The sequence below is a fragment of the Hyaena hyaena genome, unplaced genomic scaffold (genome assembly GCF_003009895.1).
Source record: "Hyaena hyaena isolate Hyena2069 unplaced genomic scaffold, ASM300989v1 scaffold_512, whole genome shotgun sequence".
NCBI lineage: Eukaryota > Metazoa > Chordata > Mammalia > Carnivora > Hyaenidae > Hyaena > Hyaena hyaena.
Window position 1 is genome coordinate 19832 of NW_024081143.1, and position 17798 is coordinate 37629.

Below are 17798 nucleotides of genomic sequence, written 5' to 3' on the forward strand. Positions count from 1 at the left end.
TCTCCGGCGCCTGGCATCCCGCGGCTGGCCGGCTTGGCCCCTGAAGGCGGCGCGAGGCCCAGCGGCGGCGCGGGCGGGCGGGCGCCCGGGGGAGCGGGCCGGGCGCGGCGCCGCGAGGATGCCGGCGCGGCTGGGGCGCAGGCAGGCGGCGGGCGGCAGCAGGCGCGGGGCCCCGGCGCGCAGGAGGCCGCTTGGCGGGCTGCAGACGCGCCCAGCCGCTCCCTGACCGGCCGGCGGCGCCGGGGGCCCGTCTCGCCCCTCTTCCGCGCTCCTCGCCGCCCCCTCCCCGGCCCGCGTCCCCTCCCCCGCTCCTCTCCTCCCCGCCCGCCGCCCGCCTCTCGGGGGGAGGGGCGTGGGGGCAGGGAGCCGATTTGCATGCGGCCGCCGCGGCCGCTGCCTGCGCCCGAGCCCGCCGCCGCCGCCGCCGCCGCCGGAGCCCGCGCCCGCGCCCGGCCCGCGCGGCCCCATGCCTCTGGCGCGGCCCTCGGGGGGGCGAAGGTGAAGACCGGCTCCTAGGATGAGTGAAGGTGCGGCCGCTGCCTCGCCACCTGGAGCCGCTTCGGCAGCCGCCGCCTCGGCCGAGGAGGGCACCGCGGCGGCTGCGGCGGCGGCAGCGGCGGGCGGGGGCCCGGACGGCGGCGGCGAAGGGGCGGCCGAGCCCCCCCGGGAGTTACGCTGTAGCGACTGCATCGTGTGGAACCGGCAGCAGACGTGGCTGTGCGTGGTGCCTCTGTTCATCGGCTTCATCGGCCTGGGGCTCAGCCTCATGCTCCTCAAATGGATCGTGGTGGGCTCCGTCAAGGAATACGTGCCCACCGACCTGGTGGACTCCAAGGGGATGGGCCAGGACCCCTTCTTCCTCTCCAAGCCCAGCTCTTTCCCCAAGGCCATGGAGACCACCACCACGACCACTTCCACTGCGTCCCCCGCCACCCCCTCCGCCGGCGGCGCCGCCTCTTCCAGGACGCCCAACCGGATTAGCACCCGCCTGACGACCATCACGCGGGCGCCCACTCGCTTTCCCGGACACCGGGTGCCCATCCGGGCCAGCCCGCGCTCCACCACCGCACGGAACACTGCGGCCCCCTCGACGGTCCTGTCCACCACGGCCCCCTTCTTCAGTAGCAGCACGCCGGGCTCCCGACCCCCGGTGCCAGGAACCCCCAGTACCCAGGCAATGCCCTCCTGGCCCACTGCGGCATACGCTACCTCCTCCTACCTTCATGATTCTACTCCGTCCTGGACCCTGTCTCCCTTTCAGGATGCTGCCACCACCTCTTCCTCGTCTTCCTCCTCCTCTACCACCACCGCGCCAGAAACTAGCACCAGCCCCAAATTTCGTAAGTATACACCTGGTCTGAACTCTGATTTACTACGGAGTTTCCGTTTTGCCCTCCTGCTGTCTTTTCTCCCTGCCGCCTGTTTTCTAGCATCCTCCACCCTTCACCCTGGTTCAGGTCTGGAGCGGTGAATGAGATAGTTAAAACTGGCCGCAAGGGAGGAGAAAGGTGCAGGTCCATGCGGGGTCCGTGTGGGGGGGTGTGTGTGGACGTGGTGGGGGCGCTGGGAAGCGGAGAGAGGTCGTCAAGCTCCAGCCGGCCTACTTCATGGGTCCCAGATGAGAACATCTCTACAAAGGGTTAAGGCGAGGGCGATCTCTGCTCACTGCAGACCTGCTGGTGAGCTCCCGGATCCGGCTCCTTATTGAGAGCTGGGGAGGGAGGGAGGGCCGTCCCCAAAACACCGAGCCCTTTCCCCGCCCGTAGGAAGGCGAGAAAGAAAAGCACATGCAAATTGACCGACACTAAACCACAAAGGGAAGTTGTGTCCGTGTGGGTGTGTGTGTGGAGGAGGGAGGGCGGATGATATTTGATGGAAATGTTGATAGAATGGAGCTGTAGACTTCTAGCAGCCCTGACCCGTGCAGAGACCAGGAAGGGTTAATTAGAAGGCATTGGGGGAGGTAGGGAAAGGAGGCGATCCATGGCGGAGGGCTAGACCGATCACCCTCCTCTCTGCCCATGGCCATTCCAAGGTGTAGGGATGGAGTCTTTGGCCTCCCAGAGTGAGTTAAGTAGGGGGAGGTAGGAAGGGAGCCCTGCGGAGCTACCGCCTCTAGGGTCCTGACGGAGGAGGAGTTTTTTTTCAGCTCTGTCAAGCGTTTGCTTTTGTTCGTTTCCCAAAGGTGGGGTGTGAACCTCGTCTCCCCTCCCTCTGTGCCAGAAAAAAATGTAAGGGGAATGGGACAGTAGCCTGCACTCCAGGGGAGAACGTCCAGCCCTTTTGAAACCGGTCATTCTGTGAAAGTGGCCATCTTCCACCTCGGTGCGATTGCTGCCCGTACTGGCCAGTTTACCCCAAGAGTGATAGCTTTCCTATTTATTCGCATAGGTGGTGTATCTCTTCTCTGTATCTTTGCAAGTGTTTTGTGTGACTAATTGACCTCCCGCCCCGCCCCCCACCTTGCTCTTATTTTAAGGACATCTTAGGAAGCTTTTCAATCCGACCATTGATTAGGGGATGGGAAACAGTTTGCAACCTGTGAAGGTTATTTAGGACAAACCCCCAGCCTGCCAGTTCAAGTTCTGTGCCAGCCCGTTCTTCAAAAATTGCCTGTCCTTCCATCGTATTTCTGTTTTGAGCTATGACATCTGGAGAGGAAAGGAAGAGAGGGCTCATCGTTAACTCTACAGTAGGAATACCTGGGATGCTTTCAGTCACCCGGCAGTGCTTCATCTCCCTGACCTGTGCTCATACCCTGGCTGTTATTTAATGCTTGAAACTTTCACAGAAAGGATTTAGTGTGTTTGCGGGTAAGGTCCAAGAGAAAAATTCCTTAGTGCCCTTACTCTCTTTGGGGGAAACAAATGAGCTGAAGATAAATTGGGAGTCAGGGAGAAGAGGGGAAGGAGGGGATCTGCCACAAACCAGAATGGCAATCAAACGGGTAACCTGCTGCTTCCCTCTCCTTTGGCTGAAGCAATCATTTTTGAGAGCACATTTTCTAAGGAGGTGTTTAGAGGCTTCTCTCGGGAAATCTAGCCTGAGTTTTGTGGAGGATAAAGGATGTGCAAATGTATGTGTGAACATATTCAGTGGTTTGAAAATATATACGTGTCTATTCAGAAGACCTCTGATTTTCATCTTTTGATGCAGTTGATACGAATAATGGAGTGTGGGTGTACTTCCCAACTGTGTATGCGTGTATATGTGGTGTGCCCGTGGAGGGGGAGTCTTGCACACGGTGGGGGGGGGGGCGTATATCTCATGTTCTTTCTGGATTGATTTCCTTGCGTTCCATTCAGGAGGTCTTTAAAGAAATGCCCAGGGTAATTATTTCTCCCCCTCCATGCTCCTTTTCTACATTTTGTAGAAGGGAATGGCAGCCTGTTTAATAAGTAATGATTATTGACAAGGCTCTCAGCCCTAAGGAAAAGGTGGGGGGGGGGGATGGAGAATCTGTAAATGGTGTCAGTGTTCACTTAGACATATAAGCAGTGTTTGTTTTATGTGTATCTGAGGTTCAGCTCTTGCTCTTTTTTGAACCTTCAACAAGGAGTTGAATTAAGGGGTAAAACACAAGTATGCAAATCCAATAGAAACTGACCTGGTTTGTTTATATTAACAAGGGGAGTTTTAATGAAAGAAAGATGCCAGTTCCATAAAAGAGGAATTTAAATAGATACATTTATATGGTAATTTAAAGAAAAGAATAGTTTAATTATTGTATTTTTTGGCCCAAGATCGTAAGATGATTAACAAAAGGGTATAAGGATTTCATTTGAGGGATTGTTAGCACTGGTACTGTGGTCTGAACAGTGGCCTGAATATCTGGCATTTTATTTTTCATTTGTTTTGATTATGTTACTAAAGTTCTCAGGAGAGAAATTGACCTTTTTCCTACTTTCCTGCCTTCAGACTTCAGTAGATTTTTTTTCCTTCCTTCCTTCCTTCCTTCCTTCCTTCCTTCCTTCCTTCCTTCCTTCCTTCCTTCCTGTCTTAATGGAAGTCATGAATTGTGTTGTAGCACCTGAGGACAGCTAAGCATGAGGCTCTTTTTTCACGACTGAGTCACAAATTCTTTAATGGCCAGGGTCCTTGCTCTTGAATTGAACGTCTCCGAGCTTACAGAATGAGTGTCTGTGTTTGTCGCAGGTCACCCAGTAGGATCCTGTCTGTAAAGGCAACACAGCTCTCTGGAGGAAAACAGCATGGTTCATTTAGAATCAACACACTTGCTGATGGGTAGCAGGCAGAACAAAAGCTGTTTTTGTTATGGGGCAGGCTCAAGTTTAGAAGACTAATTTCTGTAGGATCAAAGACAAAGATTGGACTTCAAAGGTAGAGGGAGAGGAAGGGCTTGAAATTAGTTGACTATTCTCTTGTTCTCCTTGAAGCAAAACATACTTGAAGCATTTTGCCCCTGAAAGTTTAGATTAGTTCACAAATTTTTCAAGACAAAGGGAGACTTAACTACAGACAGTAGAACAGTGATTTTGACTAGCGTACGAGCAGGCTTTTAAGAGCACATTGAATTATATTTTTAGACTTGAAACTTATATGTAGAATGTTGTCAGTACAAGTCTTCAGGAAGACTTTACTCAGCAGGAAGCACTGTCTTCACAGTTAAACGCCCAGAGTCATTGGCTAAATTCAAATACTAAAGGCAAAGAGCCACTTTTAATTGGTTAGTTTTTGGGTCCTGTTTGGAAGGTATATAGTTCTTTACAGTAAGTAAGATCACAAATCTCAAATAGTGTATTTAGTCCAGAAATACATGCACAGTGTGTCCTTGATAATATTAAACATGGTTTGTGGGTGATTTTAATATAACCAAGTCTGTTTCAATAAAACTTTACCTAATCATACCTGTTGTAATTTTGAAGACTGTCATTGGTGACTCTGAGTATTTTCCTGTCTGTCCTTTTCCAAACATTTCAGTCTTTCAATAAGAGTACACTCCGTTGTTTTATAGCCGCCTTAGGTATAATTTGTTTAAATAAAGTTACTTCTGTGTATTGTCTTCTGTACACATGAATTGATTCCATCAGAGGAATTCCAGCAGAGTTAGGTATGGGCCCCCATCATGTGCAGTGGCCAAAGTGAGAGGATTCGGAGCTTGAGATCTGTATTTCTTATGAAATCCAACTGAGAGGTGTTTTTTTTTTTTTTTTTTTTTTTAATGAGCACATGCTGCAACTTGAGTATGCTTTGATTTCCTTGGCCTTAATACAGGATTATGAGATTTTTCCGCTTGAATCAATTACACTGTATGTTTTGATCTTTCGACAATTTATGTTGTATTTCATCATCATCCTCACACGTAAAAACAACAACAACAGAAACAAAAACAACAAAACACCGGGCAGGGGCAGGTGTGGGCATAGAATTGGCAAGATTCTTTCTCAAGCCATTTTTAGTTTGGTGTTAAGACAGTGTGGTTTAAGCCTTCTTCTCAGTTCTCCATGACTGAGATAAGGGGTTGGGAATGCTGTTATTAATGGAGAGTACCTTTTGCAGGGTAGATGGGCGGATCCAGCTGTCTTTAGTATTTGTGCTGTATTTCTTGGATAGCTTTTTTTAACAGTGTTGAACGCAAACTCCTCAGGATGGGAAAAGTCCCAACAGATAAACAATAGAAGCTGGTTTGTGGGGATTTCCCTCTGTTTCTAAAGAAACCAACTTTGTAAATCCAAGCTGGGCCATGAGCAAGAGTTCAGGCAGTGAGTGTGAACACAGCACCATCCTGGGAGGTCTGGTGAGCAAGGGAACAGGGCCTCCCTTCCATCGGGAACACTCCCCTGGCTCTTCCTCTTGTCCACACCACAATGAAAAGGAGGCAGATCTTCAGCTTGCTTCTTTTGTAGAAATTCTTTCCTCATAGCCTCTGGTATCCAGTGCCAAGCGTATCTCGATATTCTATCTGGGATGTTGAAAATGGAACATGCAAGTTGGCCCTGAAATATATAAGAGAAAGGGAAGAGCCATAAATCTGAGTCTGTAAAAAGCATTTGAACTGCTTGTGAATAGAATGGAAATTCATTTTTCTCCCTGTGAGTCTGTTTTTATCCTCAGACTTTTGTGTTGGGTGAGGCAGAGCCAGACTGGGTTGACAAATACCACTGAGACATTTTGAGATCCTACAAGTTTTTCCTGTCTACACCCAGAAAAGCCGTTTCCTCCAGAACCATCTACATATTGAGAGGGCAGGGGGGAATACCCTCCGTTTCAAGTTGTGTTCTATCCGGATGAAAATGTACCTAAATAGGTGTTTTCCATTTGTGCAATTATTCATGGAAGATTGAGGATAGATGCTTAGTTTGATTTTCTGTCTTTACCACTGTTCCATTAGGACTTCTCATATTTCTGTCAAATAATACCTCTTTTGAAGACTCCTTACAGATTTCTGAGTTCTTCTTAGCCCTTTACTTCTTAGATTATAGTATAAACAGTAGCCTTTAAAATTTTTCTTTGGGATTCTTAACATCTCCGTGTCCTTTCAAATTGTTGCAAAAGTCAACGCTTTAGGTAAGATGATGTTAGATTACGTTGATGTAGAAAGTTAAGAAAAGAATTCTACTTATTTATGCAGTTGAGTTCGTAAACTGTCTCAGTGCTTGCTTTATTATTTATTTATTTAAAATTTATTTTGGGAGAAAGTATGTGAGTTGGGGAGGGACAGAGAGAGGGGTGCATAGAGAGAGAGAGAGAGAATATGAATCCCAAACAGACTTTGTAGTTCAGTGCAGAACCCGATGTGGGGCTCGAACTCACAAACTGAGATAAGACCTGAGCCGAAGTCAGATGCTCAACCGACTTAGCCACCCAGGTGCCCTTTGTTTTGTGCTTTACTTTTTAAATGCAGAAACAATTTTAAGGATTCCAGATACTTGCCTGAAGCCTCAAGGCCATTTATTGTTCCACAAAGGTTGGTATACAAATCATACAAGTTGTGATAGCGCTTATTGTGTGATTCTTCCAAACAATGGTACAGTTGAACATGAGCAAGTCTATCGTTTCATATAATTATGTTTTCATAAAACATGTCAATTTTTTAATTTTTACATTTACTTCAATAAATGGTTATTAAACATCAGTTTGGGGCATCTCAATGCTGGTAGTTAATTGGTTAATTTCAGAAATCTAATAAAGTGATGGTTTAAGAAGCAGACAATTAAAATAAAGCTTTCTCCCATATGTTGATCTAGGGCCAGAACTTTTTCTTGAAGATGTGTCTATAAGTTTGAGCTTTAGCATCTGTTTCTTTTCTTTCCTTTTCTTTTCTTTTTTCATAAACCATCCCTCTAATTACCTCTTTCTTCTTTGAAGACACTGGTGAAGGAATCTGAACCAGATTCTGTATAGACACTATACTATCTTTCTTGCCCTGGGTATCTTTTGTAGTCTTCTTGCCCATATAATTCAAAGACATTTTATTTTATTTTATTTTATTTTTGTAAACAAAGTATTGTTTGAAGTTTCTTCAAAGCATTCAACTATGTTCCAAGACAAACTAGAATTCTCTTTCATTTCCACAGTCACATGTCAGTGGCTTACATCAAATTTAACTCAATTGCATAATTACAGTAAGAGCAAGTGGCATAAACAGGTTTGTGGTCGTGGCTGCCCCAGAAGTTGGTCACAGAGGTGTGTGTGCTTCTGAGAGCTTACCTGGTGGTTAGGCCTTTTCACCGGACAGGGGGCCCGAGAATGCTCAGTTCATCGCACTGGAGGGGTGGTGGCAGTCAGCTGGTTACGTGGAGCTAGGGTAAGAAAGCGACTCCTTTAGTAGTCAGTCAAGATACTTTTCGGAGTTTCTGTGGAAGGGGGGCAAAGATTTGCATTAAAAAAACAAAAAACCCATCAGCTTAAATCCTGTGATAACTCTGCAACCTCAAAGAACCATTTTCATCTCTCTGAACTTTAACTTCCTTCACTGGGATGATGAGGGTCATGATAATTACCTGCCTCGTATACCACTCGTAAAAGAGTATGTAAGCTGCAAAACAGTCTACCGTTTTTATGTCCAGAGAAAAGGGAAGGGGATAGACTAGATATTTTCTTCCAAGAACACAACAGGCTGTTGAATTCAGTTGAAATATTGGAGCTAGTTTGCTACCTAGCTTGAGGGATCTTTTATCACAATGAGAGATTTTTGTTCTTGTATGCCCTTGGATCTTTCCAGTATTCCTCTCAGATACCCTGGCGCACACAGTAGAATATGGTGTGGAAATCCACCTCAAATCACCTTGGAAATTTCGTCCGTTCCACAAACTGGAGCCCACCATTCCTCACCCTTTCCTGGGTACACTTTTTTCCAAAGCTTATTTTGGACATGCATTTATCAGAGAAAGAAACTGAAGTTTGGGCGGGGGGGGATGAGTGACATTGTTGGGTTGTCTGGAAATCTGAAATCTACAGAAATCTTCAGATTACTTGATGAAAGAAAAAAACACCCTATGCCTCTCTTTGGTTCCATTCCCACACTGTTACGTTGTCAATGAGCCTTTGGAGTTTGGAGAGAGCTTTGGTAAAAACAAACGATCTCAGGGATCTCTGCTTTATGTTCCGTTCCCCTCTTTACTTAGAAGTTACTGTGAATCAAGTCCCAGAGGATTGAGAAGTTGCTCGAATCCATCAAATAGCTCTTTTAGATGTATACTGTTGCACTTTGGGGAACTTTACTGTTAGCATTTTGAAAACATCTGGGCCTGTGTTTGTTGGAAACTTAATCCTGAATTATATTTCAAAGTATCACTTTTTTGTTACAAGCTTTTATTTTTCAAGACAGGTTGGTGTACATAAATCATAGGTTGCCATTCCCAGGCATAAAAAGAGAGGAGTCAGAAACAAGCTTGTAAACTGAATTGAGAATTAAGTTTAATAATAGAAGTTTAGCAGCTTCCAGTGATAAGATTTTCTTCTTAGAAGTGATAGTGTGTATCATGGATACAATATAGGCTAAAAGGGCATTAGGGGGGAATAAAAAGATCATCTGAAAATGTGCAGCTATTTTAGCCTGAGTACATTAGAGCTGGAGTTATGAGAATAGAATTTTTATGCTGAATATTTGATAAGAATTCCTGAACATATGAGGCTGCCTCTTAAGATACCCAGACCATGACGACATGTGATCCTAATCATGATCTTCCTGTGAATTGCCAGAGAGTTAGAACTTTACCAAGAGAAAAATCCCACTCTTATCATAGTTTTAGGATCAGGCTCTATTGGTTTCCGTGCCATGATATTTGCTTCTAGAAATGTGGAAGAATTCTTCACAGAAGCTCAGTCTTGGAATGGGCTTGAGAATTCAGAGAATAACAATGAGAGCTGCTATTTGTGGAATTTTACTGTGTGCCAGGAGAGCGAGCACTTTACATATTTATTTATTGCCTTATGTTTTGTCTTATTTATTGATTGATTCAAGGACTCAAAGACAATCATCTCGGCCAGTAGCCTAGGTACAATTATCTCAGTCATGCAGGTACTTGAGGCTGGCTTAGAGTGGTTCTGTTAATTTGCCAAGGACCTGCTAAGTGGCATAGTTTGAAGGATCAGGAAGATTGAACGATCTTCTTTTGCAGGTAATCTCTCCCTACCTCAAATCCTAATCCATTAATAAGAATGTGGCTATATCTGTGTATATGGCTTCTTTCAAGCCCTTAGCTCAGTGAAAGTGGCATTTGCCTTCATAAACTCCACAAATGGCATATATTTGCTCTATATCTGTTTTTTCCCCCTGTGGTAAAGGGAACCTTCTTCTTCTTTTTTTAACGTTTATTCATTTCTGAGAGAGAGCATGATTGGGGAAGGGGCAGAGAGAAGGACAGAGGATCCAAAGCAGGCTCTGAGCTGACAGCAGAGAGCCAGATGCAGGGCTTGAACTCACGAACCGTGAGATCATGACCTGAGCAGAAGTCAGATGCTCAACAGACTGAGCCACCCAGGTGCCCCAAAGGGAGCCTTTTAAACCAGAGAAATTGTCCTGGTTTTCAGTCCAAGGAGAAATTCAGGGGATGTTTCAACAAAAGATAAAGAATGTGTTCTCCAAACTTGTATTCCTTAATCTTCTAACTCTGTTTTCTCCTGTGGCTGCTTGTAGGTGATTCAGTAGACCAACGATAAAGAACAGTTACAGACTTTATTTCTGTGCTTCCTAAAATCCAGCCAAAATAGTCTTCTCTGCCCGTTCCAAACTTGCTCTTGATTATGGTAGTTAATGGCTTCATATGCTGAGACTGGCCAATGGGAATGTATCAGGGGACATTTGGATTCATAGCCTTGCAGTGCTACAGACACTAAAATATCAACCCTATCAGATAAATGTTGAGTGTTGTACCATATGCAGTGTCTCCTGCAGAACCTCTGAATTCCTCTTGGAACCATACTACGGGTGCCCACCCTTGACTCTTTAGCGGATAGTCCTAAGAAGAGTAACATCTGTGAGACCCTGATAGTCTGTCAGGAACGCCCCATGCTGGACTCAATTCATTGCTTACTCCTTTGACATTTTTGTCTAGCAAGGGTCCCTAAGGAAGAAAACCATTCTAATGGTTAAAGTTGAAAGACGATTGGGGTTTCTACTTCTGCAAACTCATGAAAAGAAAACAGGAATTGGTCAAATCCCAAGATATGTTTATTACAGTCTTTGAAGAGCCATGCTGAGGGATAAGACTATTGTAATGTGAGGGAAACTGCACTGTGAAAATCCCCATCAGACTATGAATGAATCATGTAGACTGAGAATGACAGCTGTACTCCTGGAGAAGAGGGGAAGTGAGATTGCTCTCCCAAATTGATAAATGAAAGATTTCTTTCTTTTTTTTTTTTTTTTTTTTTGGCTGGATGACAAAATCTAGACTCCAGGAATGAAAAGGTAAAAATGGTGTGCAGAAATGTTTATATTATACACTATCTTGACCGGATGCTATTTAATTGACTTTTCTATATGAGATTCTTTTTCTGGATTGAAAAACTGACCTGTGTCCCTTTCGTGTTGAATAGCCCCAGTTGGTTGGGCATCAGCCTTCACCAAATGAGTGGTATGTTTACCAAGTCATAGTTGTATCTAAATCTATTTATTCCTGTTGTTCTTGTTACTGTAATGAGGTAATATATTCAAACAGTATGCAAACCCATGGATTAATTGGGATTTCTTTGAGAAATAAGTCGATAACTTTGGAAATACGTCTTAAAGATAAGTCAGTTTGAAAACAATGCTTGTTGGAGAAGCTGTGGGCAAGTTTAAGGGGGAATATACTTACACATCCATAAGACACCTGCACTTGGATTGTTTCACATGTGGCTTTGTGTTCTCATTCCATAATCAGTAAACTCAAAACAGAAACATTGCAGTATATAAGTTGGGTGTGGTTTTTCACAAGAACGGTAATGGAAATTTAGTGAAAAGCCTTAAATTCTACTGCCAAATATTTGGCGAGCAAACGTACATTTATATGGATTAGGTTAAAATGAAATAAATTGTAATTAAATTTTACTTTGCCATGTGATAGGTTCACAAAACTGTTAAATTATATTTTTAATAATTAAAATATACTGGAAGGTGTTTAGTATAGAATTGTCTAAAGCTTTGGGTAGAAAATTATACAAAGTTCCAATTACATTAAGCTATGCAGATTAATAGATGAATTTAATGTATATAGTAATTATATTCAAAGGAAGTATACCACATTGTTAATGGTGGTGATTTCTGGATTGTGCAATGGGAATGATGTTTAATTTTATTTTGCTGTATTTTATGTTTTATTTAACGGTCACGAATTCTCTCTCTGGTTAGAAGTTATTAAACTTTTGGAAAAGTAGAGAATACATTCCATGAATCAGTTCAATTACTGGTCTTGGTTCTGCGAAGTTTTGTTTTCTTTTCAGCCCAAGGGTTTGTGTCTTGATTGGTGATGTCAGCATTAAAGTGTTGGCAGAGCTGAGTTCCTGCTGTGAGATGCAGATGTGTAGACATATAAATGCATTTCATTTGCTCATGGGAAATAATGTCTTATTGAAGGCAGTGTATCTTACCCTGGGCCTTTGATTATTAACCTTGACCTTATAAGGATGAAGAAGATGGAAGTTTAATGAATTACTTAATGGCTCTTGCAGTCTGCAGATGTTGGGCAGTCTTTGGTAGTGTTTCTTGGGATGGATATAGGCAGTAGAAGTCAATCCATTGTCTGTATGCTAACTGATTATCTGGTCCGTTTTAAGGATCACATGAAAGCAGAATGCAAAGGCTCGTTTGAAGTGATCATTCTTAGAAGGGAAGGCTGAGATCAAATGAGAACAGGTGAGATGACAAGTTCAAACATTTTCTAGATGCTATAAACCCCTCACAGAATCACAAGACACTAATTCCCATACTAAAGTCAGGTGGCTCCACTACAGATAGATAAATTCCGTAGGCCAGTGGACAGTAGTGACTTGTAGAGAACATAAATCTTTACTTTGGTGGTGAATTATGCTCAAAATCTTTTAGGATAGCTCACAATGTAAATGGAGAGAGTCAGAACAGAAGTGGGTCTTTGTTACTATAATGTTGAATGTCGAAGGTCAATTTAGTGACCCTCTTGGGGAAGTGGCAGGTAGTAGTGAATGGAGAGACCCATGATATGAGGCTTTAAGACCGTGATCATTTCTGCTTCTTGATCTGGGTGTTAATTACATGGGTGCATTCTGTTGGTCAAAATTCTCAAACTCTGTGTATCAATACACCCTTGAAAGTAGAAGAGAAATCTTTCAGAACATTCCTTTGGCATTCAGTTCATACTCCCATGGCGGTGGCCTGAGTTTGTGGATTTTTGCATTAACAGACAGTGGATCATAATGCTGTGTTTGCTGTTCATGCCACAAAGTCTAACAGGTGCAAAGAGGGTCTTTGTGGCCTCGGCCCCTTCCTTTTGTTCTCGGGATCCTGGCTTAGTGAGACTCCATGCAAGATACCCACCCTCCTTTCCAATTTAAGGCTTTCTGAGTGGGTACTTGTGTTTATACAAAATAAAATTTTCTTTCACCCGTATCAGGAGTGCTTCTGATGCAGCCTGAGCTACCACACTTTTCACACATCTTACACCTGTAAAACCATACTTGTTTCCTAATAGTGATTTGATCACAGTTCTGCAGCATTCAAGTGTACGTGCCGCAAGAAAGGGAATTCATCGTCTACATGTACGGTTTTGTTGAGAAGGCCAGAACAGATGTCCCAGAGAATGGTCAAGTGCCAAAGTGGATGGATGATTTCAAGTGAAAAAGTACTAGGCCATTTCAGAAAGTAGTGATGAGAGTGGATGTAGGTGATTTCTGGGGAGAATTTGTTTAGGTGGAGAAGTGGAGAATTGAGGCCGAGGAGAGAGAAGGGGCATTAACAACGTTAGAAGTGTGCATGCACCCCTCTGTGTGGGAGCCAGTGAGGGGTCTGGCCTGGTGGGCGGGTCTGTCTTGGAATTAGTGAGGCAGCATCATCTTTTCCTTACGACAAGGCCTGCTTAAGGAGGGAGGGTATAGGAGGACATGGCTAGGCTGCTGTGGGAAGCAGCAGTCAGGGTTGGTGCAAGCTATTGGCACAATATCTGGCATTTTCAGAAGATGCAAGGTCTCCAGGATGACTTGGAGGGAAAAGCAAGCAGCAAGCTCTAAAGGCTCTCCAAGGCTAATTTGTCCCAGAGCATTTAAAGATATGGTCTGTGATTTGTGCTGAATATATTTAAGTACTGACTTCTTTCCAGTGCCTCTTCAGTGTGCTGCAAGGAGGAAGAGAATGGGTATGTTTAAAGATGTTTAGTTTTTTTTTTTTTTTTTTTGCACCATCACATCAACACAGATTTAACCCCAAAATGGTAGCTTTCGAATATGTAAATATTTGCAGGAAAATATACAAGGCGAATAACCAGCAGAAACTTGTGATTTACTTAAAAAGTGACTGCCTTGACAATTTTCAGAGGCAAAAAATACTTAATGAATCCATCCCCGTATCACCTCTCTGAGGTCCACATCAGGAAAGAGAGAGGGGAGACACTGCTGCTTCCTGGTGGTTCTGAGGATGGCTCTGTGTAAGATGCGGCTCTCCCTCGGGCTGCCAGAGAGCTCCCATCCTAGACCTGAACTACATCCCTCCTTTTATGTATCCAGCAGCTAAAATTATTGTGTTGCCTGCCTTTGTTCAGCATAGAGAACCTTCAGATGAGAGTCACATTCATCACTCTTGCCAGCTTACTTGGTTGCTGATTATTACCAGATAGAGGGGCTCTAACACCATTGTAAGCATGAATGTTAAATTAGTACTAATAGTGGGTGTCGTCTCTTCTTCTCTATTTTTCACTGATCAGATAATTTTCACTGATGTCAACCTTTATAAGAAGCCAGCTGACACACAGTTGTGTTATTTACTAGCAATACTTCCAGTTTATCTTTTTTTTTTTTTTTTTTTTTTTTTTTTTTTTTTTTTTTTTTTTTTTTTTTTTTTTTTTTTTTTTTTTTTTACTTAGATAAAGGTGTCTTTTGCAGTTTTTTGTTCGGGTCTTTGTGTATTTGATCAGAAGATATCTTTGAAATGAAAGCAGCATAGCTGCAGATGGGATCTTAACAAAGTCAGTATCAACTCTGTGTTTCCCCTTCACTTGGTTTTGTAAGCTTCCGAGTGACCTTCCTTCCGTGCTACCATACTGGTGCTCCTCTTTCATCATGAGCGGCTCTGAGTAATTTATGATAAATAATGAAATGCTGTTTCCTACAATGCACTGCAAATGGCTGAGTGTTGTAAAAGTCTAAAGAGCTCTATTACTTCCAAATGACTAGATAACACAAAAATGTTAACCCTAAAGAAAAAGGGTCCAGTAAAACAGGCTGCTGGCGAAGCAGAGTCTTCCTGCCTGATACCTTCGGCAGGCTTTCTGCACCTGAACTCTGCAGGGTCTGGGCTGGTGTCTGATCAGTCCTCTTCTGGAATGGCAAGGAGAGGAGGATGCCTTTCAGCCAGCCCGAGTAGCTAGGAGCAGTAGTGGTTCAGCTATTTGGGGTGAAGGAGGGGAGAAACTGGCAAAATTCGTTTTCAGTTTGAAACCCTTAAGTTTTTAAAATGGTGTTACCGACGCTGAGGCCCATGGGCGACAGCAGATGCCCGGTTTAGGCACTGATGTTGAAAGTGAACAAACACAATACATTTTTTGATCAGAACCAAGCTTTATAGATGCCTGACGTTTTTTTTTTTCCCCCCAAATTAAGTCTTCTCCTGATGTTTGCATGGTCTCTCTTAATTCGCATAGATAACTGCACATATCAAACATATTATCTAATTTGCAGCTCTGAGCTCCCTTGTACTCTGTAATATATTAGTCCGGTTGCTAAATGTTCACAGTGAATACATGTGTTCTCATCCGGGGTGCCGTAAGATTGCTGCATATATAAGTGTTACGGTTTGAAGACCTTCACTGCCAGGTACAGAAAGTCTTTATGTACCACACTCCCATTGTGAAAATTGAATTAAATTGCTGGGCAGTGAGCCCTTTATACCGCCAGAGATTGAGCAAACTATAGAGAAGGGTGATCTTTGGCCACCAATACTTTTAAGCTCAAACACTCGGCTGAAGTTTGCCACTGAATTTTCTCACATTTCCCCAGACATTATTGCTTTGCCAAATGAAATCATCTGTTTCCTCTACTAGAACTGCTTTCTTTCCTCCAGATAGCAGCTACAAGGTAGGACCTGAATTGGCACAAAAATAAATTACACATGCTACATTTTGGGAAGAGTCCTCTTAGCTGTTCCATCAATTTCTTTTCACTGCTGTGCTGGGAAGTCCACTTTAATCTTCAGTTATCAGTTATATGCAATCATTTGAACGTCTGGATCTTCCCAAAACGGAGGTGCATTTGTGCCAGGAAAATCAGGCTCTTTGGATGTTCGAGAATACTTTTGCTTTTGATGAAGAAGGGTTGTTGCCGTGTGCCAGGGGAGAGAGAGATTCAAAGAAGTACAGCTCTTCCCAGAAGCTTGTTTGAAGAATGGACCGTGTGGTTCAGCTTCTTGACTCTCTCCCTTCTACCTAAGGTTTGGTGTGGGTGGTAGTGTGGCATTAGCAGCACAGCCCACTTCGTATGTCTAAGTAAGGACTCTTGAAGCCTCCGGCTATCATCTAGGCTTGTTTACCTCTCTGTGCCCAGTCTACCACTTCCTCTCTGAGTCTCTGCCATTTTGTAAACTGTGAGCAGAGGAGTCTGATGAACAGGAGGTGATTTCCATGGAGACACAGAGAGGTGGGAGAATCTTACCTCAGGGAAGTTTATGTTCCTTTGCTTAATCTTGTTAATTCTTACATTTTTTTTTTCTTTTTTCATTGCTTCCAAGGAAAATTGAAAGTAGGATCATTAGAAGAGTAGTTTGAAAAGGGAGAAAAGCAATTAAGGCCCAGTGGGAAGGCCACTGGACCTGGTTTGGGGATACAGGCCCATTTCTGCCACTCAGTTGTTTGATACCTCAGGGTAGACTATTCACTCCATCTCCGAAGTCATAGTTTCTTCTGTAAGTCAGGCTGTTGGACAAGACATTTTCTGAGTCTGTCTATGGGATTCCCTGAGGCCAAGTTCTTAATGTGAGATTAAAATCTTAGTGGAATTTTTAAATTACTAATTTTGCTGCCCCTCTCTTCTTCCCCCCTTATTCTCTCTCTTTCTCTCTCCCCACCCCTCCCTGGTTTTTTCAGTAGCATACTTTTGGTGGGATATTTTGCATTTTGTCATTTACTGATAGCAGTGTTTCATGGTGCTACGTAGGTTGGACTTGGTTATGTCCTTAAGCCTGGCAAATTTTGCTTGTTTACAACTTAAAAAAAAAAAAAAAGAATTTCTTACCCTTCCCTTGACAGATGTAGAGCTTGGTAGCCAGTTATAGGCCTGTTATTGTGAAATGTGTGTGTGTGTTGTGTGTGTGTGTGTATATGGTGAAATATGTATATAGATAATGAGGTATGTATATATATGATGAAAGGTGTATACTGTTATACATATGAAAGTAAATGGACTCCATAGACAGAGTTATGAGGAAGCTGGGAGGAATTACTGATAACACACAAAGTATTTCATTTGGAAGTATACATTAATTCAGTTCCAGATGTTAGCCATAGTGTGTTTCTCCCTTAATTAAACAGAATTCCTACTTGCTGAATTTTATAGTGTTACCAGAAGAACAGAGAACTAGGAAATGGTATCTCTAAGGCACTATTATATTTTATTTGTTTATGTTTATTTACTTATGTGTATTTATTTATTTATTTAGAGAGAGCAGGGGAGGGGCAGAGAAAGAGGGAGACAGAGAATCCCAAGCAGGCTCTGTACTGTCAGTGCAGAGTCTGATGGAGGCTGAAACCCATGAACTGTGAGATCATGGCCTGAGCCAGATGCTTAACTGATTGAGCCACCAGGCACTCCGGCACTGTCTTAATGTAGGCATAATTTCCTGACGTGTTGGTTTACATGAGGATTTTGATAGGGGAAAGTGGTTCCACCCACTGAATTAGAACACAGCTCTGAGCCCTGAACCAAAGTGACATTTAACTCAAACTCAAGGTGACTAGTGTCAATATTTTATCATTCTTTGGAGCACCTTCCTCTTTATTATCCCATAGAGCGTGTTCACTCTAGAAAACTGGAAAACATAAACAATATGGAAAATAAAGGCAATGTAGTTCTACCACCTAGAGATAATTACCGTTATCTTCCTGTTGAATATTAACCCATTTTTTTGCTCTATGAATATGAATTTTTTTACAAAAATGAAATTATACATACACTAT

At 43.4% G+C, this 17798-nt stretch overlaps 1 protein-coding gene across 1 annotated transcript in view; it reads left to right on the forward strand.

Moving 5' to 3' along the window:
• Window positions 1-517: 517 nt before the first annotated feature.
• Window positions 518-17798, forward strand: part of LOC120247292 (pro-neuregulin-3, membrane-bound isoform) — a 463653-nt gene continuing 446372 nt past the window's right edge. Inside the window, exon 1 of the mRNA XM_039255141.1 lies at window positions 518-1340. Coding sequence (XP_039111072.1) covers window positions 518-1340 — 823 coding nt within the window. The remainder of the gene's footprint in view (window positions 1341-17798) is intronic.